The sequence below is a fragment of the Mus musculus genome, chromosome 10, assembly GCF_000001635.26.
Source record: "Mus musculus strain C57BL/6J chromosome 10, GRCm38.p6 C57BL/6J".
Lineage (NCBI taxonomy): Eukaryota > Metazoa > Chordata > Mammalia > Rodentia > Muridae > Mus > Mus musculus.
Window position 1 is genome coordinate 44,122,189 of NC_000076.6, and position 27,624 is coordinate 44,149,812.

Here is a 27,624-nt window from a genome sequence, read left to right on the forward strand (position 1 = left end):
TCTCTCTCTCTATCTATCTATCTATTTTTCTATCTATCTATCTATCTATCTATCTATCTATCTATCTACCTAACAACAATCTATCTATCTATCTATCTATCTATCTATCTATCTATTTCTCTATCTATCTATCTACCTAACAACAATCTATCTACCTACCTACCTATTATCTATCTATCTATCTATCTATCTATCTATCTATCTATCTATCTATTTCTCTATCTATCTATCTATCTATCTATCTATCTATCTATCTATCTATCTATCTATCTACCTAACAACAATCTACCTATCTATCTATCTATCTATCTATCTATCTATCTATCTATTTCTCTATCTATCTATCTACCTAACAACAATCTATCTACCTACCTACCTATTATCTATCTATCTATCTATCTACCTACCTAACAACAATCTATCTACCTACCTACCTATTATCTATCTATCTATCTATCTATCTATCTATCTATCTATCTGACCAGGCTTCAGGGGTCCTGATGATCAGACTTAGGTCTTCAGGCAGCAAATGTCTCTACTCACTGTTTTTTTGTATTTTGTTTGTTTGCCTCCTTTAAACATGATGCTGAAAATAATTGTCTGTGGTGGTTCAAATAAAAATGGCTTCCATAGGCTTATAGGAAGCGGAACTATTAGGAGGTGTGGCCTTGTTGGAGTGGGTGTGGCCCTGTTGAAGAAAGTGTGTCACTGGAGGTGGGCTTTGAAGTTTAACATGCTCAAGCCAGCCCCCCCCCCGCCCCCATGTCTCTCTCTTCCTTCTGTCTGCTGATATAGATGTTGAACTCTCAGCTGCCTCTCCAGCATCATGTCTGCGTGCATGCTGCCATGCTTCCTGCCATGACAATAATGGACTAAAACTGAGGACCAGTGCATCAGTGGTCTTGCTTTGTGTCAGAGGTTAAACTCATGTAATCTCATTTGTCTGGTTAGCATTTTTGTCAACTTGACATAATTTGTTATCTGGGAAGAGAGAGCCTTCACTTAAAAATTACCTCCACCAGACTTGCCTGTGAGCAAGACTTTGAGGCATTTCTTTTGAATGAGGATTGATGTAGCAGGGCCCATTCCATGGTAGGCAGCTCCATCTCTGGGCAGGTGGTCCCAGGGTATATAAGAAAACAGGCTGTGGATTCATAGACAGGAGCCTTGCATAACTGTCCGCTGAGAGGCTCCACCCAGCAGCTAACCAAAGCAAATGCAGAGATCCACAGGCAAACATAAGATCAAGTTCAGGAAATCTTGTAGAAGAGTTGGGGAACCTGACATCGAGGAACCTGGAGGGGACAGGGACTCTACAAGAAGACCATTACAGACAATTCAACCTGGACCCTTGAGGGTTCCCAGGGACTGAACCAACAACCAAAGAGCATATGCAGGCTGGACCTAACCATCCCCACTTCACATATACAGCAGATGTGCAGCTTGGTCTTCAAGGAAGTCCTCCAACAACTGGAACGGGGGCTTATCATGACACTGTTGCCTGCCTATGGATCCTGTTGCCCTAACTGGTGCTTTGTCTGGCCTCAATGGGAGAGGATGTAACCAGTCCTGCAGCAACTTAAGGTGCCAGGGTAGAAGGACATCCCCTTTTTCAGAGGTGAGGGGTGGGGCAGGTGGAAGGGCTGTGTGAAGGAAGGAGTGAGAGGAGAGGGCGCCTGCCTGATGAAGCGAATAAACAAATACATTAATTAAAAAAAAAGGAAGGAAAGAGGAGGGGAGGGAGAAAGAGAGAGAGCAAGAGAGAGAGTGAGAGAGAGCAAGAGAGAGAGTGAGAGAGAGTGAGAGAGAGAGAGAAGCAGGCTGAGTAAGCCATGGAAGCAGGCCAGTAACTAGCATCACTCCATGGTCTCTGCTTCAGTTCCTGCCTCCATGTTCTGCCTAATTAAGTTCCTGCCCTGCCTTCTCTCAGTGATGGAGTGTGACCTAAAAGTTTTAAGACAAAATAATTTTTTTTTTTGCTTCACAGGTTGTTTTGGTAATTGTTTTTATCATAGCAATAGAAGGTAAAGTAGGAGACAACTCTAAATCAAAGTGATACTGCGATCTGCCATGAGCAGTGAATGCTCTCCAAACCCTTCCTCACGAGAGGAGATGGGCTGTGTGCGTTTCAACAGCTACTCCTACTTGGTGACTGCATGGCAGACAGTGCCCATCTATAGTCAGAAAGTCAGTATATGAGCAAGAGATAGTCTCTCTGTGTATGTCTGTCTGTGTCTGTCTCTGTCTCTCTGACTCTGTCTTTCTGTCTCTCTTTCTCTCCCTCTCTTTCTGTGTGTGTGTGTGTGTGTGTGTGTGTGTGCACACTCACACGTGCGCTGACCAGCTACACACAGGAATGAGAACCACTGTCACAGCTTCCCTGACCCATGCACTAATCTATGTGTAAACAATTCAGCTAGACAGTTGTGCGTGACCAAGTGGTTCTAAGTGGTATGCATATGGTTGGAGGATGGAGATTACATATGCAAAACAGCAGGTGGAAGCTCTTGCAGAACGTGAATAAAGGCTGTGAAATTAAAGGCACTGCCACAAAGCAATCGCTTATGCCAGAGCACACAACTTCACACTCTAGCCTCCATAGCAGTCTGGCCACCCTGGCACTGTTTGTTTTGCTCCATGTTTGCTTTATTTCCTATTGCTCGTAGGAAATAAAGCCCAGCCTTCCAACTATTCTCAACACTCAAGATGGCTTCATTTAACCATTTGCATTCCTGAAAGAACTGATACTTTATACATCTATTTTATCTGAGTCTAGATAATTCTAAAATGGCTGCTTATGTAGAAGACAAGTAGGGAATTTGGCATTTATAAAAAATCCAGCCATAATATACAGAAGTGAATGTTAAAGTCAAGAGAGCTGGTTCTGGTCTCAGCTCTACCACCAGGAGCCTAGATGCACTTGGGGAGTCCCTCAGGGTGTCTACTTTCCAAGTCTCACTTAGAAGAGCTGTGCGGCTTTTTGCTGCCATTACAGTATTGGAAATAAATCAAATGCAGATTAGATTTTACTGCATATCTACCAAGCTTGGTCATGCGATTGTGCTTTGGGCCTCTCTCTACACCTTGAAAAACCTATAACATCCTGGCTCCAAGATTAATTGGAGTTGAATCCAGAGTATCCTTTCAAAAGAAAGTGGACTAGAGTCTGCCTGCCCATGATTACAATCTTCCGTCCCTGGGCACAGACAGGGATTTCCTGGTAGGCCTATTTGGGTATTGTTAATTTGCAGTAAGCAGATTGCTTAATAGTAATAAAGAATAATGCTTTAACCATGAGCTTCTTTTGTAACATGTACAAGGACTTGTTAGATCATATTTATCATTGTTAGCAATGTGTACTTGTCTGTGTGTCTGTGTCTGCATGCATGTGCACGCAACCTAGGCCTTCAATCATACTAGGCAAGCACTCTACCGCTGAGTTACACTCCAGCTCTGTTGAAAATGGGCCTTGTTTTTTATATATATATGTGTACACACACACACACACACACACACACACACACACACACACACACGCGCGCGCGCGCGCGCGCGCGCGCGCGCATACACATATGTTTCTGTGTTTCTTAAGCTGGCCTTGAATTCCTGGGCTCAAGCAATCCTCCTGCCTCCCATGCAGTATGCCATTGCACTCAATTTAATCAAAATATATGGATTATCAAAAGCCTCTGTTAGCTTCTGCACACTAGTGATAGAGAAAACCTCTATAAATGTTAACTCAACACTGGCACAAATGTTAAGAATAAAACCAGAACTTCTACAACAAATAAAACAATTGTTGCAACCGGTGACACTGTTTTTCCTCTGTGAGAAGAGAAACCACCTGTGGAACTGAGGTGCCAACAGTGTTGAGCATACTATAACCAAGCTCTCAATCTCAGCTGCCTCCCAAAGATTATCTTTAAAAGCCAACCTCACCTGGAATGCAATACAGTTGCTGCAAGACTATATGATGCTGAATGATGCTGAAGGAATTGTAATTTGATATTCATGCCAAACATTCCATTTGACAGCATGGATATTTCAAAACCTATCAGGCGGGACATGGATCGCTGGTCTGATTCTCCCTAGAAGCAGATTCTGTATCTTCTAATATGCTTTCACAACACACTAGAGAATTTTCTTTCTCTACCACAAGAAGACTTTCTGTGAAATGTGTCACATTCCACATGTGTTCACCCTTTCTAACACGAGGGCGCGTCCTCACAGATGTCACTCCCTTTAAAGTGTTGTATCCTTGGTGTGGCCAGCAATTAGGACCTGGAGTTTGACTACTGACAGCAGTATGTAGACTGCTGTCAACAGCTGTTCACAATGGCAATGAGGAGCTAACGAGACCTAAGGCTAATAAGCACTCAGGAGCCTGTCCCTCCCGGGCTGCTACATGTCACTGTGTTGAGAGGTGGGATTGGCAGCATCTGAAGCTGAGGAGGGCTCCTGTGGCCTGGGTCCTTCTTCAGAGCCTGGGTGGTGTTTCCTTCTAGGAATGCATCTCCCATCTTGCTGCTTTATAGACAACACTTTGGATGAAGTGCTGGCTGAACATTGCAAACCTTAGTAGCTGCTATCTTCGCCCTGGGGACATCTGAACTTAGGGTTTCTCTGACTATCAGGAACCCATCAGAGAGAACATGCCTGCCATTGTGCCACAGGGGCAGCCAATGACAAGCAGATCTTGGAATGTGGGTCCCTGGATTCTTCCCCCTCAGGAAGGGCATAGCTCTGAACTCTTCAATACCCTTTCCTCCTTTCAACTGCTTAAGACCTAACAAGAAAAGCCAATGGCACAGTTGACTAATGTCCCTCAATTTCTCCCCAATGAGTAGGAACCTTCTAGACCAACAGAGTAGAAATCCTGGAAAGAAATCACTAAGAACAATTAATCCCAATGCTGGCTCCTTCACAGATGAGGGAAGCGAGCTAGACAGAGGTGACATGGTTTATTTAAAGTGGCACAACCAGAATTCACTGACTCAGAAACAGAATTGAAACAGTTTTGCCCAACAGGTCACAGCTGAAAGCACTTTGTATTGAATCTGTTAAAGAAAGTAGGATGATTCTATATGGCAACATATTATATTTACGATATATTATCATATATATAATATATTATTGTGTGCCTATGTGTGTGGTGTGTTTAGGGATGCTTGCTCTCATTTGTGGGAGCACATGTGTATCCTGGCGCATGAGCACATGTGTGCATGAACTTGTGGCGGCTCAAGGTTGATTGGTGTCCTCCTCCACTGCGCCCCACCTTCAGTATTGAACTAGACATCTTGCTGAACCCAGAGATTGACATTTGGCCAGTCTGGATAACTGCTTTCTCCAGTGATCCACTGTGCATTTCCTTTTACATTGAGGTTGCAAGTGAGCCATCATACCCAGTGGCTTTTTCACCATTCCCATGTGGCTTTTCACCGAGTCTGGAGACCTCAAGTTCATTTGGTCTTCACCCTGCATGGCGAGACTTTACAAGCTGAGCGATCTCCCCAGCCTGAGAATGCTGTTTTATGAAGTAAAAGACATATTATGCCTACCTATACAACAGATAGAAATGCCATCCCTCCATCCCTCTTTCCATTCTACTTTCTTTCCTGTGCAAGCTGCCATCAAACTCCAGCTTCTTCTTCCCTAGGTTGGGAGTAGCCATGACTACAGGTTCGGGCTGCTGAGCCTGGCTCTACTTTTTTATTTCTGACTCTTTGCCATCGGTAAGATATTAAAGGCTTCCGACTGGAATGGGTTGTCTCAAAGAATGTTTATGGTATATTGGAATTAATAGAATGGAGAAGAAATACAGGTTTGTCAAAACGCCATTCCATTCTTGCTACTCATTTGCATTATGTATTTGAGTAAAGCGTATAACTCTTGCAGCTTTCTTTTCTCCCCTATAACCATCCAAGACAGATAAGGTTCCTACTAAAAGGACTTTACAAACTCTAACCTTGCCCACTTACCTTATGTCTCCCCCACAGGTCATCGCCATGATAATGCTGGAAATAACAATCATAAAAAAACCAGCCCAGTTTTCATATATGGTAGAAATTGCTGCCTTTTTGTACTTATGATACTACAAACTTTGCTATAAAATTGTAAATTTATGCCAGGCATGTGATATACACCTTTAATCCCAACACTTGGGAGGCAGAGATAAGTGGGTCTCTGAGTTCCAGACCAGTCTAGTCTACTATGACAGTTCCAGGACACCCCTGCCCCCTACACACACACACACGCACACACACACACACACACACACACACACACACACACACACAGCCATTTGTGTGTGTGTTAGTGTGTGTGTACCTTGATACATAATCCTAAGGTTTTTGTTTTTATCAGTACTGAGATTTCATGCTAGGTCCTCATACAGGCTATCTGGACCTCTACCCTAAACTGTTACTAGTTCTTTTTCATTTTGATGCAGAATCTCACAAATCCGATAAGAATGGCCTTGAACCTGGTATGCATCCCAGATAGGCCTTGAGTTTCCAACCCTCCTGCTCCAGCCTCTTTAGTAGCTGAGATCACAGGCATGTGCCACCATACCTGGGTAAATCCAGAGGATTTTAAGATTATTTAAGACATTATTTTAAAAGAATTTTTTTTTTTTTTGCTTTTTTAATAACCAATGAAGAATTTAAAGAAGTAAAGTGAATTTCAAGGCTTTAGATCTTTGGTCTAATTGTTTCCTTAAAATATTACTATTTATAGAATTTATCTGTACACAGGTAAACTAGTGGAATGTAAATATTCTAGTAGGAACAAATATCATCTCACCACTAACTTGACAAGCCATCAGACGCATCCAATGGCTGCTCTCCTGCCCTCAGACCTACCTCCAAGCTCAGACACCTGTGGGGAACTCTGGGTTTCTCCTCCTCACCAAGCCCTGATGTTTGACCTCCAGAATCCTTTAGGGAGCTGGTGTGGCACCACATCCTATACTCCTAGTATTTGGAAGTGCAATTAGGAGTTCAAGATCATTTTCAGCTACAGAAGGAGTTTGAAGCCAACAGGGTTACATGAATTCTGTATCCCAAAACCAAATGAAAAACCAGAATCCCTCGGGAATTTGAACAGTGGCCTTTCCAAACCACAGGCCCTTCAACCTCCCCAACAGCAAGTGGGAAAGGCAAAATAGAAGAGCTACCGAGTGATAGATAGCCAGGAAATCAGTGATCTACTGGCTCATCCTGAGCAGTTAAGAATGGAGCTCACGGTGCTGGAGTGATGGTTCAGTGGTTAAGAGCACTGACTGTTCTTCTGAAGGTCCTGAGTTCAAATCCCAGCAACCACATGGTGGCTCCACAAACATCCATAATGAGATCTGATGCCCTCTTCTGGGGTGTCTGAAGACAGCTGCAGTGTGCATGTAAATATAATAAATAAATTTCTTTCTTTTTTTTTTTTAAAAAAAAGAACAGAGCTCATGACGTATGGCATGAATGATCTACAGTAACATAGCTGGAAACACTAAACCAGAAAGAGAAAGGAATTAGGGATATTTGCAATTGTCACTACTTAAATTTTCTTATTGTACTTGAGAGAAGGACTTATAATGTAGTCTAGAAGGGATCAAAACTTACTGTGTAACTAGGCTGACTTTGAACTTGCTACCCCCTCCCAGTCTCCCAAGTGCTTGGATTACAGGTGTATGCAAAACTAGATACAATGTTTGCATTTGCTAAATATGTGATCAATGGTATTCAGATTTTACTTAAGAAGAGTCCAGAAGTTGGTATAAGGACATTTTCAGGGTTATAAATTGTCATGTGCTGTTTGACCACACTAAGAAATGGCTCTGGGAGCAGGCTCAGTCCTCACCACTTCCGACCCATGAATATTTACATCAAGTGTCATCCAAAATCCTTGTGCTGAGTCAGACTGAACCCTGGCCCTGTACGAAGGGAACAAGAAAAACAGCCAACAGACCAAGAGTAAAAGCATTATGCTCCTCAGAAGGTAAACCATTTCCAACAGAGGCTACTGTTGTTTGTCCTGTGACATAAGAATGCATACTATTGTGAGCTCAGTGGTTAAAGGCACTTGCCATTGTCAGGGGCCAGAGTTTGGTTCCTATTATGCATCGCATGTCAGGTGGCTCATAACCACTTCTTTTGGCCTTCGTGGGCACCTGCATGCATGGACACACATACACATACGCAAACGCATACACATACACACACACATACACTGTGACTGTCTCTCATCTTTCTCTCTTTCATACATACACTCTGTCTCTGTATTTCTATCACACACACACACACACACACACACACATACACACCCCGTCTCTGTCAGTCTCTCTGTCTTTCAGTCTCTGTCTCTTACCCGTCCCTCTCCCCCACCCCTCATGAGTAAACCAAATCTTAATGCCTATGCTCTGCCAGTAACTCTTAGTGGGGAACTTTTGCATGACATCAGGGCTTCCTGGTCCTGTCTGCTGGGAGATTAAGAGCCTAATGTAATGATGTTATCTATCTGCTGTTTACTAGTTGTCTTTTGCCTGGAACCCTCACCTGTAGGAGTTCTCTGCTCCACCCAAGAGTCCTGATCCAGCCAGCTGCCTCAATGGGGCCCCAGCGGAGCTTCCCCAATCTATTTCAGAGAATGTCTGTGGATTCCCGAGTTGATTATGTTGACATTTGTGTGCTTTCTACGTTGGCTATTTCCGTCTTCTCTGTGAGCTGTCCACCCAGTGTGATGGTGTTCTGCTATCTGCTGTTTCTTCCTGGTGGACACTATTCGTTCTTTTGGTTTTGCTCATTGTAAACTGAGCGCCTGCTACTGTAGGTCGGTCTCCAGACTGTACCGACATGGAGCTTAGTGCTTCACATTGGTAATCCTAGTGCTTGGGAGGCTAAGACAGAACAGTCGCAAGTTCAAGGCAAGCCTATGCTGCATAGCAAGGCCCTGGGCCATAAAAGGAAACCAAACCAAACTCCCAGAAATGCATGTTAAGACTCAAACATAAAAGTTCTGGTCAGAAGGAGGCCTGGTAGAGCAACAACTATGGGGTCTTTGTTCTACTGAAGCCCTCTAAGTCAGGGCGTGGTCAAACTCCAGACATGGAAGTGTCCAGGAACAGTGTTTCTCTGTCCGTTCCCTTCCTTTCCCTTTCCTTTTCCCTTCCCTTTCCCTTCCTCTTCTCCTCCCTTCCTCTTCCCCTCCCTTCTCCTTCCTTTCCCCTTCCTTCTCCTTCCTTCCCTTCCCTTCTCCTTCCTTCCCTTCCCTTCCCCTTCCCTTCACCTTCCTTCCCTTCCCTCCCCTCCCCTTCCCTTCCCTTCCCTTCCCTTCCCTTCCCTTCCCCTTCCCCTTCCCCTTCCCCTTCCCCTTCCCCTTCCCCTTCCCTTCCCCTTCCCCTTCCCCCTTCCCCCTTCCCTTCCCTTCCCTTCCCTTCCCTTCCCTTCCCTTCCCTTCCTTTCCCTTCCCTTCCCTTCCCCTTCCTTCCCCTTCCCCTTCCTTCCCTTCCCTTCCCTTCCCTTCCCTTCCCTTCCCTTCCCTTCCCTTCCCTTCCCTTCCCTTCCCTTCCCTTCCCTTCCTGTCCCTCCCCTTCTCTTCCCTTCCCCTCTTCCTCCCTCCTTCCTTCCCTCTTTCCCTTCTCCTTCCCTTCCCTTTAGTCCCCTCCCTCCCTCCCTCTCTCCCTCTCTCCCTCCCTCCCTCCTCCTCCTTCTCATCCTTTTCCTTCTTTTTCTTTTTTTTTTTTTAAAGACAGAGTCTAAGGATGTAGCTGTGGCCTGGAACTTGCTATGTAGCCCAGGTTGGCCACCTGCTTCGGCCTCTTGGTGCTAGGACTAAAGATGTGAGCCACCACACCCATTGAAACAAATATGATAAGCAGTTGAAGATTCAATGGCCAGCCAGTTGTTACTAACAAAAAACACCCTTTTCTGCATGTAGAATTCTCTTTAAAATGTTGTATACCAAGAGTTCTGCATCTTCACTCATAAAATAAATATTTTTCAATTCCGTCTTCAGCTTCTTCATTTGCTCTTAGTCTTACTCAGGTTGCTCTTATGAGAGGGCTCAGTAGAAGGAGCATTCGCTTCTCAGCATGAGTGAGCTCAGGAGACGAAGGCATCAGCTTCCCAGCATGACCACGTGAGTCCAATTCTCAGGACTCACATGGCAGAAGGAGAGACCGGAGTCCTGCAACTCTCCTCTGATCGTCACACTCACAGACTGACATGAACACAAATAAATGTAACAAGACACACTAGTAGATCTGGAAGACTACAAAACTTCTTTATTTATTCATGAGATTTGCATGAAGCAATACTAGAGGAAGCATTAGAAAAAACTCCAGAGTCCTGGAATGTCATCCTGACGATCATTAAAGAGTGCCAGGCCTCAATCTGTGGAACAGAGACCATCCAACCAACCACACTCTGGGAATAACTAGGAATTCCATGAGTTTCCTGTGCACTGTGCTATGCTTATGAGAGAAAGACAACCTCCGTCCTGGTGGAAGAGGAAATGTGCAGTTGTACTGGCTAGTTTTGTGTCAACTTGACACAGCTGGAGTTATCACAAAGAAAGGAGCTTTAGTTGAGGAAATGCCTCCACAAGATCCAACTGTAAGGCATTTTCTCAATTAGTGATCAAGGGGGAAAGGCCCCTTGTGGGTAGGACCATCTCTGGGCTGGTAGTCTTGATTCTATAAAAGAGCAGGCTGAGCAAGGCAGGGAAAGCAAGCCAGTAAGGAACATCCTTCTATGGCCTCTGCATCAGCTCCTGCTTCCTGACCTGCTTGAGTTCCAGTCCTGACTTCTTTCAGTCATGAACATGAAGCTGAATAAACCCTTTCCTCCCCAACTTGCTTCTTGGTCATGGTGTTTGTGCAGGAATAGAAACCCTGACTAAGACAGCAGTCATGTATCCAGCTGCTGTGATTCTCTACACACTTGGCACTATGGTTTGAACATCAAGTGTCCCTTACTCTCACGAGGTTGTGTGCTGACCAAGGCCTCTGACTGGTTGTTTGGAATGTGGGACCTGGTGGGTGAGTTTTGAGGGATATAACCTAGCATCTCTTTGGGCCAATATGCTTGCTTCCTGGGCCACCTGCATGATGTGACCAGTGTCTCCACACTACAGCTGCAACAACCAAGATAGATATTCCTATGACCATGACTTTCCTGCCATGAGGGACTGTAGCTTTGGAACTGTGACCCAGAGCACACCTCTCCTCCCTTAAGCTGTTTCTGTTGGGTATTTAGTCAAAGCGAGCAGAAAAATGACCAATATAGTTGGGAAGGAGACAGACAGCAAAGGAGAGTCAGAAAAGCCAATGGAGGGGTTGGAAGGTGGCTCAGTGGTTAACCACTTGCTGCTCTTGCAGAGTTCTGTCCCTAGAATCAGTAGATACTAGCAGCTCTATCTCCAGGAGATCTGATACCCTCTTCTAGCCTCTGTTGGCGCGCACATACACACATACACACACACATACATACACACACACACACACAAATAACTAAAAACAGATCTTTGAAAGAAAACAAAAAAGGCCAAGAGAGTCATATGAAGCTCCATCAGTAGCTGCACATGCTACACTTGTTTCTGCCACACTTGTTTCTGTAACTGTGAGTTTCTGTCTCTTTGGCCACTAGTCATTGTCAGTAAATGAAACTAATTTTGTATGGTGAATTTTAAGAGAATTGTCCTTCCATAGACCCATAGTAAAATATAACTAAAGTAATTCATTTCCATGGGCATTAAATAGTAAACAGTGTCCTAAACAGATCATGAGTATATGCATATATATATGTATATACACACACATGTGTGTATGCATATGTGCATATATGTATGTACATGGGTATGCAAATAAGCGTTTTAGAGGACTAGGTCTTTTAAGGAACACTGTTGAGTCCTGGAGCCTCAGTAGTCCACAGGGTCCAGCTCCTGCTGAGGATCACCTCGTAAGCACAGAAGAGGTGGCTTGTGAGTTCAGAGGTCTTTTAAGTGTCAGCAGCCCCAGTAAGTTTGATAATCGCTATGGAATTTGTTCTAGAAAAATCATAGCCTGGGATTCAGAGCTGAAGCAAAGTGGATTGAAGTTGGCTCCGCGCCTCCTTTAAAGACTGAAAAGGATATTGCTCACGTGGGCTCACAAGTCCCGAGTGTGCTTTCTCCAAGGGGAGGTCTGGAGCAAACATACTGAAGCTGCAAAAAGATGCAAGTGTGCACACAGGACTTCACACATGGGTGAGCGAGCTTCCCAAGAGCAGGAGGGACAACCCGAGTAGATTCACCAGAAAGTTCACAAAGGCAGCTGCAATAATTGAATTAGTAACATCCAGACAAAACAAACGCCTGAGAGCATTTGCCCTGGAAGGGACCCTGCTCAGCTTTGAAGTACAGGCACCGAGGCACAGGCTAAAGGAATCATCTCTCCTCCCTATTCCAATGGCAATTTGCCCCTCCTCCTCCCTCTGCCCTCCTCCCTCTACCCTCCATTACCCGACTCTGAGTTGTCTTTTATCCTTCAGCAGCATAAAGCCTCCATGAAATACAATAAAAAGAGCGAGCACACACTATGCCAGTCAGGATCAACACGGGCCAGATGGTCCTCAAGCATCACTCAAAGGACTCCGCTTACAAGTTGTAGGCGGGTAAGGTAAAGCAGATAAGGAACTGTCCAGTTCCTGAGCACCCTCCCATTAGGAAGCTATTACTATCCCTAGGCATAGTTGGGGGTGGGGGCAGGAGGGGTAAGGGCTAGAGATGGAAAGTTCTGACTATAGGACAAGTCTACCCATTCGTGCTATGGCCATATGATACCGTAGTAACCTATGCTTATGACGGTGCCAGCTGAAAGCCATGGAATTTATTTACATGTCCATCAAGATACACAGATGAAGAAAATGTAGCATACATATGCATGAGATGTTATTCGGCCACAAAGAAGAATGAAAAGGTGTCATTTGCAAAAAGAAAAAAAAAATCAGAGAGCTTCAATCAGGCTTCTCCATGCAAAATGCATATAGTGATCTATATAACTATCTTTAGAAACTTAATTCACCCTCTCGAGTATAGCATTCAAAGTGAAGACATTTCCCAACCCCGCTACAAATTCTAATAACTTAACACAAGGCCAGGCTAGCATCAAACTTGGAGAGCCACCTGTTTCTGCCTCAGGAGTGCTAGGATTAAAGACTTGTCATCACGAGTCGCCTAGGTCTACTGATGCTAAAAATACAAGCAAGTAATCTAGCACTTCACAGAAATATGAATGAAGTCCTACAGCATCTAGATGTGCATCTGTCTTTACATACAAACACATCCTGTGGTGCACATCTGCAATCTGTCTTTGGTATAAATAGAAATGCCGTCCCAGGGAGACTTGATAGCTGCATGTCTGGTCATGCCCATGGGCACCATCACTGACACCATCTGTAGCCCTCTGAGCTCCTTCCAGAAGGAGAACTCTTAAGAGGTGGGAACCTTTGTCTCCTGACAGATGTCTAAGTTCCTGATGCTTCAGTCTCTTCCACATGTTTGAACACGATCTCTCCTTTATCAGACAGGTGAGCGTGGGAGCTTTTCCTTGTTTATGGCCGCTTCTCTGTAGAGCTTGAAGGGGCTCACCAGGCCCCCAGAGCACCCCAGGATGGGCACACAGAAAGTGTTCACCATATCTGCTCAGTGAATGATGTACATTGATTTCACACTCACAGACGTAGTCACTGAAGATATGCAAAAAGAAAGAAGAAAGGGAAAGAAAAGAAAGAAAAAAAAATACAGAGAGAGAGGAGGTTCCAATGAAATGGCTCATCACGCAAAGGTGATTGCTGCCAAGCCTAATTACACAAGTTCGATTCCTAGGACTCACACATACAGTAGAAAAGGAAAACCCTTCCTACCAAAGAATCCATACCTTCCAAATGAACAGTATCTCCTAGAAATGTGGACTTTGGGGATCCAGCAGTTTCCTGCTTCTTGAAAGGTGTGGCAGTCCTATGCAGAGTGAAAACCCACAGCATCCCCCCCCCCAACAACCCCCGCAGACTTCTTTATATATGCAGAGGCATCAGAAGTACTACAAGCTTGGCGAATACTGCAGGATCTGAGTTGCCTATTCTCCCCAGATCACCTGTCATGGGTGGCCAGAAAAGAAAGATGACATGATTTCCCAAGGCAGTTTTCTGCCTAGATAGTCCCCATTTTCTACAATGGCACCAGAAGGGTTCAGGTGATCAAAATAGGAAATCTCACTTCCCTGGTTTATGAAAGAGTGAGTGCTCTGACAGTGTCTTAGTTAGGGTTTCCATTGGGGTGGAGAGATACCATGACCGTGGCAAGTCTTGTGAAGGAACACATTTTGTTAGGGATAACTGACAGTTCCAGAGATTTAGTCCATTATTGTCATGGGGTGGGGGCCTGGCAGCATGCAGGCAGACATGTTGCTGAGGAGACAAGTGTTCTACACGTTGATCTGAAGACAGCAGAAAGAGACTGTCCCACAGTGGACACAGCTTGAGCACTGTGTCCACTCCAATGGTGACACACTTCCTCCAAAAAGGCCACACCTACTCCAACTAGGACATACCTCCTGATAGTGCCACTCCCTATGGGCCAAGCATTCTTACACTTGAGTCCATGGGGGCCATTCCTCAACAAACCACTGCAGACAGCAAATGGTATCTAGATCTCTTCTCCACGCCCCACCCCCCTTTTGAGACATGGATTCATGTAATACAGTCTGTGACTCCAACTTTCTCGGTAGCCAAAGATAGCGTTGAACTTCTAATCCTCCTGCCTCCATCCCATCTGCCAAGTGCAGGGATTACAGGTATACACCACTGTCCCTGGCTCCATAGTTCTCTCCTTTAGCTGGCTACCTCTCACATACAAACACCTCCAACAACACCTCATTGGATGGGGTAATTTAGTCTCTTTACGGTTTGGTGAAAATACTATGAGTTTGGGTACCAGAAAGAATTGGGTTTAAATATTGTTCTGTACCTAGTCATCCCTTTCAGATCTGTTCTCTCAAAGGTCAGCGTAAGGCTGGGTATCCCACTCTGCACAGCTCTTCCAGAGGTTACATGATGCACCGCATGCATAAACAACTGTTGTGTATAAAGCACCCAGCATCTGTGCATGCCCCTTGACCTATTTCTTTTTCATTTTTGTGTGTTCGTTCATTAGGACACAGAGTCTCACTATGTAGACCAGGCAGGCTTCAAACTCAGAGATTGGCCTGCCTCTGCCTCTCGTGTGCTGGTATTAAAGGCATGCACCACTCCACCCTACTGGTCCATTTCTTTTTTTATCAAAGTCCCAATGCTTATTTAATTTATAGGAGAGAGTGGGAATTATCTAGCTGAAAATTCTCTTTATCACCCCAATGTTATGTCTATTTTCCTTAGAAAACATGTCCAAATTAACTTACAGTCACTTTTGTCCTTTGTTGGTCATATATTGGGTGTCATGAGGATGGAGATTTGGAGCCTGGTATGGATGATGCACGCCTGAAACCCCGGTATTTGGGAGAGGTAGAGACAGCAGAATCAGGAATTTATGATCAGCTTCATATTGTTTGAAGCCAGTGTGGGTTGACATGAGACCCTGCTTAATATAAATAAATGGTGTGTGGGTGGCAGTGTGTTTATGTGTGTGAGTGTGTGTATGTATGTGTGCTGTGTGTTTTTGTGTATGTGTGTGAGTGTCTGTGGTGTATATGTGTGAGTGTGTGTATGTGTATATGTGTGTATGTATGTGTGAGAGCATGTGTGTATTCCTCTTTAACTTCTATACACCTTGTAAATGGGTGGAACCAGGGCCCACACATGTTGGTACACAGAGAAAGGCAACCAGCAAGCCTGTGTGAGCAGGGAAGTCAATGCAGATATTCCCTAAGGATGCTCTCTGCCTGCCCCTTCAACAATTATGATTCATAAGGGACTGGTAATCCCCTTTGAGGCATTCTTTTTAAAGCTTCATAAAAGCGAAAGAACGAAGAAGGGTACAATTAACTCTCAACAGTGCAGAAATGCCAGCACATCTAGGGCAAAGGACCAGAAGCCTCCTACGGGGTAAGATCAGGACAACCTTAACATGCAAACCGGTGAGAGTCTAACCTGGGAGCAAATGCCAGGCACTCCGTCACACTTCGCTTTTATCTTGACAACCATCCAATCTAGCTTTTAGCCCAGCTTGTTTAAACATGCCTCCCGACACACACAAGAGTATGACACGCACGGGAAGGCAATAGCTCATTTCCATTCAAACATGATCCGATGAAAGACTCCTCATCAATAATTGTGTAAGCTCTGGGAAAAAAATGTTTTGAACAGGCCATACTAAAACAGAATATCTTTGTATCTTACGCTTGTAGTAATTACATTTTCTTGTTTTAAGGGCCATGACAACTTTCCCAAGAGTGGAGCAGTGGGGAGCTGAGCCAACACTGGTGAGGCAGCAAAGCCAAGAGTGGCTGGCAAGGCCTGGGCAAACCTCAGAGCACAGGCTTGAAAAGGGCCTGCTCCTGGCTCCTACACAGCACACAAGCTAAAAAAGACATTTCAGCTCCCATCTCAACAGGTGCTCTTGTCGGCTCTTACACTAATAGCAGATGCAACAGCAAACAAGCTGGGTATCCATGGATACTGACCATTACGAAAAGGTTTAGGTGGCAAATGATGAATAAAATGTGGCAGGCCACAACATCAGCACCAAACTCCATCAAGGGAGTTCCTGCATATGGCATAGTGCCATCAGGGCCGAATCCATAACTAAAGTGACATTTTATCACTTAGAAATCTGTTTGCGACCAGACATGGCTGTTGTACTGGCTAGTTTTGTGTCAACTTAACACAGCTGGAGTTATCACAGAGAAAGGAGCTTCAGTTGAGGAAATGCCTCCACAAGATCCAATTGTAGGGCATTTTCTCAATTAGTGACCAAGGGGGAAGGGCCCCTTGTGGGTGGGACCATCTCTGGGCTGGTAGTCTTGGGTTCTATAAGAGAGCAGGCTGAGCAAGCCAGGGGAAGCAAGCCAGTAAGGAACATCCCTCCATGGCCTCTGCATCAGCTCCTGTTTCCTGACCTGCTTGACTTCCAGTCCTGACTTCCTTGGTGATGAACAGCAACATGGAAGTGTTAGCTGAATAAACCCTTTCCTCCCCAACTTGCTTCTTGGTCATGATGTTTTGTCCAGGAATAGAAACTAAGACAGCTGTGCACACCTACAATCCCAACATCCAGGAGGCAGAGGCCAGCGGATTTCTGTGATTTCAAGGCCAGCCTGGTTTATATAAGGAACTCAAAGTCAACACCTAGGGCTCCAGAGAGACCCTGTTTCGAAAATAAAAACCAGTAAACAAATAAACAAAAGGAAGAATGAATAAATCAGTCTGCTTGTGTGCTGGAGAGATGCCCAGTGGCTAGGAGTTTGCACTGCCCTGGTAGAGGACCAAATTCCAGCTCCTGGCACCCACATGGCGTGGCTCACAACCACCTGTAACTCCACCTGGGGGGATCTGACGTCCTCTTCTGACCTCCACAAGCATTACACTAATGTGTGCAAATACACATAGACACACAACATTTAAAATAAATTTATTATATTTTAATAATGTTATTGTAATAAGATGTATTTTTATAAATTTAACTAAATCTTATACATTTAAATATAATTCAAATTTATTAGATTATTTAATTTGATAAAATAATTTTAAAAATAAAATTTAAAAATCTGATCACAAAAATATTTTTTTTCAGAATATGAGTTCTGTTAGTTCATTCATTTACTTCCTGGTTTACTTCCCTTATGCACTCAGTGTGTGGCCTCCACAGAGAAAGTCCTAGCCCCCAGGAGATGGTGGAACAGTGGGAGTTTATAATCTGACAGCTGTTGGGTCAACCTGAAGAGGAGCCTGTACTTAGCTGATGATGAAAGATACACCAGGATGTAAATCAGACCGTGCAGAGATCCAAAGCAAGGGCAGTTTCCCTGCACTGAGTGTTAAGGCAACCCGTGAGAAACTGGGATAACCCTACCTAGCCTAGCACCACCTGTGAATTTAAAGGGCCACTTATCTCTGAGGTGCATTCCTCAGCCTGTGTCCTACTGCCACAGAGAAAGGCTGGCGTAGGAGACAGGTCGGCTTCTTGCTGGTACTGTTTTCTGAAGGCTGGGCCAGAGGTTCTCAGCTCAAGAATCAAACACAGCACATTCATTTATATATACAGTAGTTTTAAAGGATTTATTTGTTTATTTTTATGTGTATAAGTGTCTAGCCTATAGGTATGTCTGTGTAGCATCTGCAGCAGGTGTCTACAGTGCTTTCAGAGGCAGAGGAGTCACCCTAGAACTGGAGTTACAGATACTTGCTAGCCACCATGTGTGTCCTGGGAACCAAGCTGGGATCTTCTGCAAGAACAGCAGAGCTCTTAGCTTCTAAGCCATCTCTCCAGCTCCTGCACATCACTTTCTGTGTTAGCTACAAGCACAACTCAGACTTGGCTATAACTTGTTGGAAGCAGGAGCTGGGGTTTCTGTGAATGGAATTTTGGATTGCCTGCCTTAACCACATAGCTAGGGTCTCTTTGTAACTCTTCCAAGTGATGTTCTAGTGTGGGGATCACCTCCACTGAGCAGGCCCATTCAGATCACAGCTGTCACACACATAATCTGCTACGTGGAGGATGGAGGTGACAGGATCTCAAATTCACAGCCTGTCCGGGATACAGAACGAGTCAAGACCAGCCTACGCATCTCGGTGAGACAGCTTCATGACTTAAAAACAAACAAGCAAAAGCAAACAACCTCTAGAAGTGGATGGAAGAGCTGGTGAGATGGATCAGGAGGTAAAGGAATTTGCCACCAAGCCTAATGGCCTGAGTTCGATCCCTGGATTCCACATAGTGGAAGCAGAAGTTCATTTTCAAAAGTTATCTTCTGAACTACACACACACACACAAATAGAATAAAATGTAATTTTAAAAATTATGTATGTAGTAGAGTCTAGTGGTTCCATGCTTGTCTAGGATGAGAGGTCTTGGGTTCAAATCCCAGTTCCACACAAACACAAACAAAAATGCAAGATGCAAACTCATACTTCAGTGCCCTCTGGGTAAAACTACAACTAATGTTTTCTAAAGTGAACACAGGAAAGACGTATATTGGTGTTACAGGCACTGCGGTGTGAATACAAAGCCTGGTCTTATGGTGATTGTTTTTGTTGTTGTTTACAACTGAACCTGGAGCCAATATTATATTCCCAGCCAAGATACAAATTTCTGTAGCCCAGCACGGAGGATCTGAGGCAGGAGGATTTCACAATTGAAGCCAGTCTGAAATACACAGCTTCTGTCTCTAAAACAAATACAGAACCGAAAGCAAACAAGAGGAGCAGAGACAAAGCCAGACCCCTGACCAACTCCAGGGTCATCTAAGAGACCAAGAAGCCACCAAGTTGGCTGGGCACTCCAAAGGACATCCTTCTTTGATCTGCAAGTCCACTTGAATGTCCAGACTCCTGCATCTCCAGCCAGTGATTCTGGTAGAGGCATCACTTCGGTTTGTACCCTCAGCCAGGGCTTTGATATCAGTTTGCCACATTCCAAGTCTAGGATTTATTTCTAGGTGCCAAACTGTAAATCAAGAGCTGAGTGAGACCCTGCGAAAGAGCATGTCTGTACAACCATGGCTATGTGCATTGCTGTCCCAAGTGTCACCATGAAAACAAAAGTTTCTTGGGCTTTACTTCTGGTCTAGGATTGAATATAATTGCAGATAATCATAATCCAAGGGGCTGGAGAGATGGCTCAGCTGTTAAGAGCGCTGACTGCTCTTCCGAAGGTCCTGAGTTCAAATCCCAGCAAACACATGGTGGCTTACAACCATCCATAACGAGATCTGATGCCCTCTTATTCAGTATCTGAAGATAGTAGCTACAGTGTAATTACATATAATAAATAAATAAATCTTAAAAATGATTTGTATATCAGAAAATAAAATTTCCCATTAATCATTCAATATGAATAAGATTTAACAAGAGGGAAAAAATATCTTCTGCTTCCTCAAGATAATCTCCTTTGACCTCCACACACTGGGTGAAGTCTTTACTTCCTCACTAAATGCATCATACATTCCTTTATCCAGTTTCGTCCACATGCCCCACCCTCTTCTAGACGGAAATTTTTTTTTAGGCAGAATCACTTTTAATTTCATTTCTTTAGTTCTTAGTCTCAGTGCTTTGAGTTGGCTGAATCTAAGGAATGTCTTTTTGAAGTTCAATTTATCTTATCACTTCAATAAAAAGATAGAGGCGGGGGATAACAGCCGTGCTAAGCAGCTTAACATGGTGAGACCTTGGGTTCAATCCTGAGCACACACTCACACACACACACACACACACACACACACACACACACTCACACACACACACACACACACTCACACACACACACACACTCACACACACACACACACACTCACACACACACACACACTCACACACACACACTCACACACACACACTCACACACACACACACACACACACACACACATACATACATATATATACACACAGACATACAGATAAACACAGACACATACATATACACATACATACACACATGCGACATACATATATATACATACACAGATACATATACCTACCTATACACACACATATATACACACCACACACACATATATATACATATATGTGTATATATACACACACACACATATAGACACACAGACACACACCTTCACACACAGACACACACACACACACACACACACACTCACACTTACACATGAGCTACAAAAGTGAGCTTTCACCACAGAAATATCCATCAAGAATCCTAGAAGATAGCCAGGCAGTGGAGGCACACGCCTTTAATACCAGCACTTGGGACAAAGATGCAAGCGGATTTCTGAGTTCGAGGCCAACCTGGTCTACAGAGTGAGTTCCAGGACAGCCAGGGCTATACAGAAAAACCCTGTCTTGAAAAACCAAAAAAAAAAAAAAAAAAAAAGAATCCAAGAAGATGGTTTCTAAAGTTAAGATTACATGGCTTTCATAAGCAGGATCTCCAAAACAAATACAATGTAAGATGGAGACTGTGCAATTATTTGATAGAATTTTCAAGGGTAACAAAAAAAAAAAAAAAAAAAAAAAAAACCACACAACTCAGGCTTCGTAATCTTTTCGACGCAGTCAGACAAAGATTTTCCAATAAGTGAATCCCTCTCCCTCCACTTGGACATTTCTGAAACCCAAATGAAGTCAGGCGTGCATTCGCAATGTTCTCCAAAGATTGGTAGGAACAAACTACTCCCAGCATCAGATACGTGTAACCCATTGATATATTTATGCTAATAAACAGAGCACGCGTCACTGGCCTTAGATTTATGACCAGAAACTGAAGCAGCAGGGCCAAGGTACAGCTGCAGAGAGAAGGGTTTGCCTGCGTGTGTGAGGCTTCGGACACTTTCCTAACTCCAAGGGAACAAACTATAAAGCAGAAATGGAAAGAGAACGCAAGTCTCCAGGGTCTTTTACGACTCTCGAAAAGGGCTTAAGCCACTCCTCAGGACATAGATGGACTGGGCAGGTTATGACTTGATGTGTGGAGCCGGAATGAACAAGGTGACAATGACAGAGATTAGTGGCAACCTTATCAACTCACAGGTTGGGCTCTGAACTCACTTCAGAAGCAACTCCTTTTGATGTTAGCTTTGGCTTCCTAGTGAGATACGCTAAAACCATCCTTTCTTCTTTTTAATTGTTGGTGCTGGGATTGAACCTGTACATCAATGTTTTTAACTTACTCGGTGTATGAGCGGCCTTGCTCATGTACACCGACAAGAACATCCATCAACTGGGAATGAAGATGCACACCTTTAATCCCAATATGGGAAGGCACCGGCAGGTGGATCTCTGCTGCTCAGTGTCTGCTTCTCTCTCTTGGGATAGCCAACCTGCTGTAACTGGGCTGGGCTGGAGGGAGGGAAGGTTGGCTGCGTTGGGTGGGTGCAATGTAGGGCCTTGGTCAGCTATGGGTGTGCGGGTACAGAACACATACTCCTGGGAGCAGCTTTGGAGAACTGGTTCAGTATATTGGGGGGGGGTGAGGAGAGGGTGGTATTTATGCCACTGGGGAGGTAGCCAGGGTCTCTGGGGCAATGTTAGTGTGGCTGTGTACAATTGTCCGGGGGTGTTGGAAGATACTTCATCTACTTACTCAGGGGAGAGGGGATCCAAAGGGAAAAACCTTATAAAGTCAGACAAGGAGTGAAGAGTGAAAGCTGTCAGGGCAGTAAATTCTTACTAGGGTTGATAGTGGGCAGCCTACTTTCTGGCACCAGGTTGGGAGAGGGGAGAGAGCCAACACCTGGCATCTCCTGGCATCTTCATCTGAGGCTGAAGCTTTCCTCGACACCCTGCCCTGACACTCCCCTCCCCCCAATTTCCGTCCTCTGCTTATCAAGGGCCATTATGGTCCTGTTAGATTTCTATGAGTTCCGGGGTAGCCTGGTCTACATATCAAGTCCCAGACCAGTCACAGTTACATAGGTAAGACCCTGCCCAGAAAGAAAAACAAACAAACAAACACATATTTACAGGACTTCAAAGACTGTTGGAGATAGTTAATGTCTTCTAGGATCCTGAAGTTCTTTACTTTAACTTAAAAGTACTAGTGTGTGCATTAAATGTATGGGCATTGCTAAAATAACAGCGGCGGCTCTCATCACCATCCCCCTACCCCTGTAACCACCTTTCCCTGCCAAGGTGTGATGGTTTGAATGAAAATGGCCCCCCACAGACTAACAGGAAGCGGTGTTCCTGGAGATGTGGTGGCCTTGTTGGAGGAAGAGTTTCACAGATTTGAGTGTTTCACAGCTTTGAGGGTTTAGAAGTTCAAGCCAGGCCCACTGGCTTTCTCCCTCTCTCTTCCTGCTGCCTGTCCATCCAGATGTAGAACTCTCAACTCCTTCTCCATACACCATGTCAGCCTGTACTCCTCTGTGCTTGCCACCTTGACTACAACGGGACGAACCTCTGAACCTGCAAGCCAGCCCCAATTAAACGTTTTCCTTTGTAAGATCAGCCGTGATCATGGTGTCTCTTCACAGTGATGAAACCCTGACTATGACACGGGGCTTTTCTATCTACACTACCCAGGTCTCCCAGGGAAACAGGGTTATTTCCAGTTTACAGGTAAAGGATGGAGACTGACGGTGATACTGCTGATACTGAGAGCTATAAGAGCGCAGGATGAGCAAGCCAACCAAGTACGGAGCGTCCTCCCATGGTCTGGCATCAGCTCCTGCCTCCAGGTTTCTACCGGATTTCCCTCGGTGATGGTCTATGATATGGAACTAGGCTGAAGTAAACCCTTCCCTCCCCAAGTGGCTTTTGGTCATGGCACTTTATCACAGCAATAGGGACCCTACTAAGACAGGCACTGTCCCTAGGAGTCTCTCTTCTTGTGCCCCAGCCGATGCGAGGTCTGTAGAGTTTTAGAGCATGACAAGACCCATCTACCATCTGAGTTTGGCTGTCTCCAAGAAATGTTACCACTAGCTTCTATATTGTTCGGATTCATTCTGTTTGATATTCACTAAGCTCCAGGACAGCCATGTCAATTCACTGTATCCAGCTTTAAGCTAGCAGCTCTTTCAGGAGGAGGGGGCCAAGGAGAGAGGCAGCACTAGAGATGCAACTTGGGTTTTAGGCATGCGAGCTAAGACCTTTATCGATGAGCCCTAACACCAATTTCTTCTAATTTTATTAGTTTTTTGTTTTATTACACACACACACACACACACACACACACACTCCACACACACTCTCTAAATGTAAAAAAAAAAAAAAAAGGTTCGGGTTTGGTTTAGTTTGTAACAGGGTCTGATTCTGTAACCCTTGCTGACCTGTAACTCTCTCTCTCTGTAGACCAGGCTGGCCTCAGCCACACAGAGATCTGTCTGCCTCTGCCTCCCAAGTTCTGGGATTAAAGACACATGCCACCACACCCAGCTTTAAAAAAAATTTTTTTTTCTTTAAAAGAAAATAAAATGGAAAAGAAAATTTAAAATGTAAAGAAGAGTCAGTGTTTCTAGGCCCTTGGGATACATTCATCTATTTAATTGAACAACCACTTGTTATTTCCTTTTTCTGAGTGAGGATATTATGACACAAAATGGTTAGTAACTTGCCAGGATGACATAACTGAGTGTCACACTTACACAGGAATTCAAACTTAGAGAATCAAGGCCCTGAATAAACTCTTTGCAAAACAGAACATCAATTAATATGGACAAATGTCTGTATTCGCTAAGGTCTGCTTAGGCTACTCTGGCCACAGCTACCACAACCCTCAGGGCACACTGCTGGCCTATGATGAAGGTGATAATGTGTGACACTGGTCATGCTTTGACCCCATTATGCAGTAAGTATTTCTATGAAAATAACACAAGATTAGCATGCTTGCCAAGGTCAAGGTGGAAAGATTTTATGAGTGAATTGCAGGAAGAGAGGCAGCCATATTCAGCCTAGTGTATGGAAAGAAACAACGGGCTTTAAGGATGGTCACTCTAAAGCCGCAGATGTTCATTCACAGGATACAGAAAATCTGGAGCCGTAAGGTATCTTAGCAATGGTCAGCTCTTCTAGCAAAAGAGGCACTTCCCCATCCTACCCTACTTCCCATTTCTCCCTCTATAGCTTTGCTTTTATACGAGTTTTAAACTCATGTTTGAGACAAGTAACATAGTAGTCTCCTTTATCCTGAGACGAGGGAAGATAATTTCAAGACAGCCCACTGGACACCTGAAACTGTGGACGATACCAAACCCTGATAGGGGGGTGGGCAGTAGAGAGGTTTTATTTTGTTTTCTCATACCATCAACTTCCACATCTCAAGCAAACATTGAAAATACCAGAGAGGGAAGAGATTGCTCAGTGGTAAAGGATGTAGAGAACCCACATTCTTTATGCTGAACCTCTGAATCTGGCAGCTTAGAACAGCCTGTAACAGCAGTTCCAAAGGACCTGATGTCCTAGGGTGTCTGTGCAATGCGCACGTGCACACACACACACACACACACAGACAGACACACACACACACCATTAAAAGTAAATACTAAATTTAAAAATAGAGAGAAAATACTAGTGAAAAATACTGTATCTGTATTGTCTATACAACTATTTTTCCTTGACATTATTTCCTAAGTAAGATATTTCACCACCACGTATACAGCACTTATAGCATATTCGGTATTAAGAATGTTCTAGAGATGATGAGGGATGGGGAAGGAAGCTGTGATGGCAACACAGCCTGAATTCCCAGTGCCCGGAAGGCTGTGGAATGAGGGTGAAGGTTCCGTTGGGTCTGGGCTAAACCTGGGACTCTAAGTGATAATGAAAACAACAACAATAAAGTCTGTGCTAGGACCTGGGCGCAGTGGAAGCTGCACTGATCATCTGGCCGTCTGCTTTGAACTTCTAGAACTTCCTCCCAGGTGGAGTGAAATGCTTGTAAAGATGCCCAGACTAGAAAAATATCCCAAGGGCTGGCAAGTACATTTGTTTCCAGAGCTTTTGTTAACACAGAGTTCCTCGGAGTTCTGAAGGACAGAATGAAGTGTTTCCTGATGGCCTAAAACACAGAAAGGTTCGAGAAGGAAAATCTACTTGTCACTTTGGTATCAGTTTGTTTTCTCTTGAATAAAATACCAAGAGTCGTGTGTTATTACATTTTGATAGACAGGAAACTAACCATCAATTCTGATAGGATAACTGAAAGTTACACATGCACAATAAAACCAACACACACACACACACACACACACACACAATCTATGTATAATTTAAAACAGGAGCCAAGTTTTTTTCCTTTTGGTGTTGAGACGTGAACCTTGGGACTGTCACAAGCTGGGCCAGCACCCTGTCACTAAGGTACAGTCGCAATCCTTATATTTTAAGAACGAGGTACTCCCTGGTTTGGCTACTCACTGAGTCTCTGGGGGACATTTACCCCAAGGCCACCTTTTCTCTATCCATTTAATAGAGTCAGCTAGCCCCTCTACTTCCTCCTCCTCTGGATCTGTGAGAATAGTGGAGACTAATATCCATGAACATGAGGTACTTTACGATTAAGGCGCTAAAATTAGAGTATTTCCAGAGCTCCAAGGCATTCCTAAAGGCATTCATTTTTGATTCCAACCCTTGGCTGCCCTGCTTTTCTCAGCTGCAGGTGCAGACTTAAGAAAGTCAAAACTAAGGTCCCATGAATGAGACTCTAGAGTACAGGCTGAGGGTCCTGGACCCTGTGGTATAGTTTCGGGGCGGGACGAACTTTGCAAAACCGGCTGAGCCACGGAGCAGGAGGGGATCGGAACACTCAGCGCTTACCTGGTCTCCCCGAAAGCCCCGGGCGGGTGAGGGATAAACACCCCACAGCTGGACGATGGAGACTGCTTCTTCTTGGAGCGCCAGATATGGAAGGTGGGGTGTTTCTTGGGGGCCTTGGACGGGCTGGCCTCCCTGGGGTCGCCCTGCGATGGTGGCGACAACGGCATCTCCTCTTGTGCCTCTTCTGCGGGCTCAGACTCAGTCCTCCCCGGGGCCCAGCGGTGCTGGAAGAACTCACCTGGGCGCTCGCTTGCCTGCCCTATCACGCTCGGCGCCGGACCCCGCCCCCTTGCCCCTGCGAGGGACAGTGGAGGGTTAAAGGACAGCGACTAAGCAAGGCTGGGAGGCGGGAGCTGGCTGGGTCGCTCCACAGTGCCCCCGCGCGGCCAGGTGCAGAGGTCTCGGGAGCCTCGGGTACCACAATCCCGCCCCTCGCCCCCGGATGCGGCGCAGCGCCGCCCCCTACCGGACATGTCGGGAACTGCCCCCCCCCAACCGGAGCCTGGTCCGGTTTCTGTAATAGCAGGGGTGCAGCTGCAGTGGGTCACCCACTGGAGTTCCTTGGCAGCTCTTGGCAATCCGGCTGGCTGGGTGAGTGGCTGCTTAGCCAACCCCATCTGGAGAAGGATGGGAGAGGCACGTCCCCTGTCCAGGCCGCCCAGCAATTAGGACTCCTTCACTCTGGGTGGTTTGGGCAATCACGTGCTGGGCGGTTTGTGATGCTGTTTGTAAGCACGGGAGTGCCAACTTCTCCACTCTCCTCAAGAGTCTGAAGAATTAGTTTGGATTCGCATCCCGTAAAGCATCAAGGGATTAAAAACCACACGGAGAAGGACATTAGCGAAGCTTTGCAGTTCTGAAAGGGCTCAATATACGCCTCACAGTGAATTGAACGTCAGACCCATAAGGTATGCGTCACATCTTTTACTGCTAGTAACTTTCTTTACTTAAGCAGCACTAATATGCAAAGGCAGTGGTATTAAGCGAAGGAAGTTCAGTAACAATCCTTTGGACATCATTAACATACGAAGAGGCTTAAGACCACTGCTCTAAAACGGAATGCCACCACGCTGCAAAGCCTTCTTCTTCGCTTCTTTGCAGATGCAGCTCATGATTTCAATCCTTCACTTACTCATCCAGAGAACATGCATTATTATTCCATTATTTTCTTTACGTTTGTTACAAGATATAGACTACATTGTGGTTAAAGCATACAAATC

At 44.8% G+C, this 27,624-nt stretch overlaps 1 protein-coding gene across 1 annotated transcript in view; it reads right to left on the minus strand.

Annotated features, from left to right (window-relative positions):
- The window catches only part of Crybg1 (crystallin beta-gamma domain containing 1), a 198,522-nt gene extending 171,882 nt beyond the window's left edge, over positions 1-26,640 (minus strand). The window contains exon 1 of the mRNA NM_001368305.1: positions 26,405-26,640. Coding sequence (NP_001355234.1) covers positions 26,405-26,571 — 167 coding nt within the window. The 5' untranslated portion in view covers positions 26,572-26,640. The remainder of the gene's footprint in view (positions 1-26,404) is intronic.
- Positions 26,641-27,624: the final 984 nt, after the last annotated feature.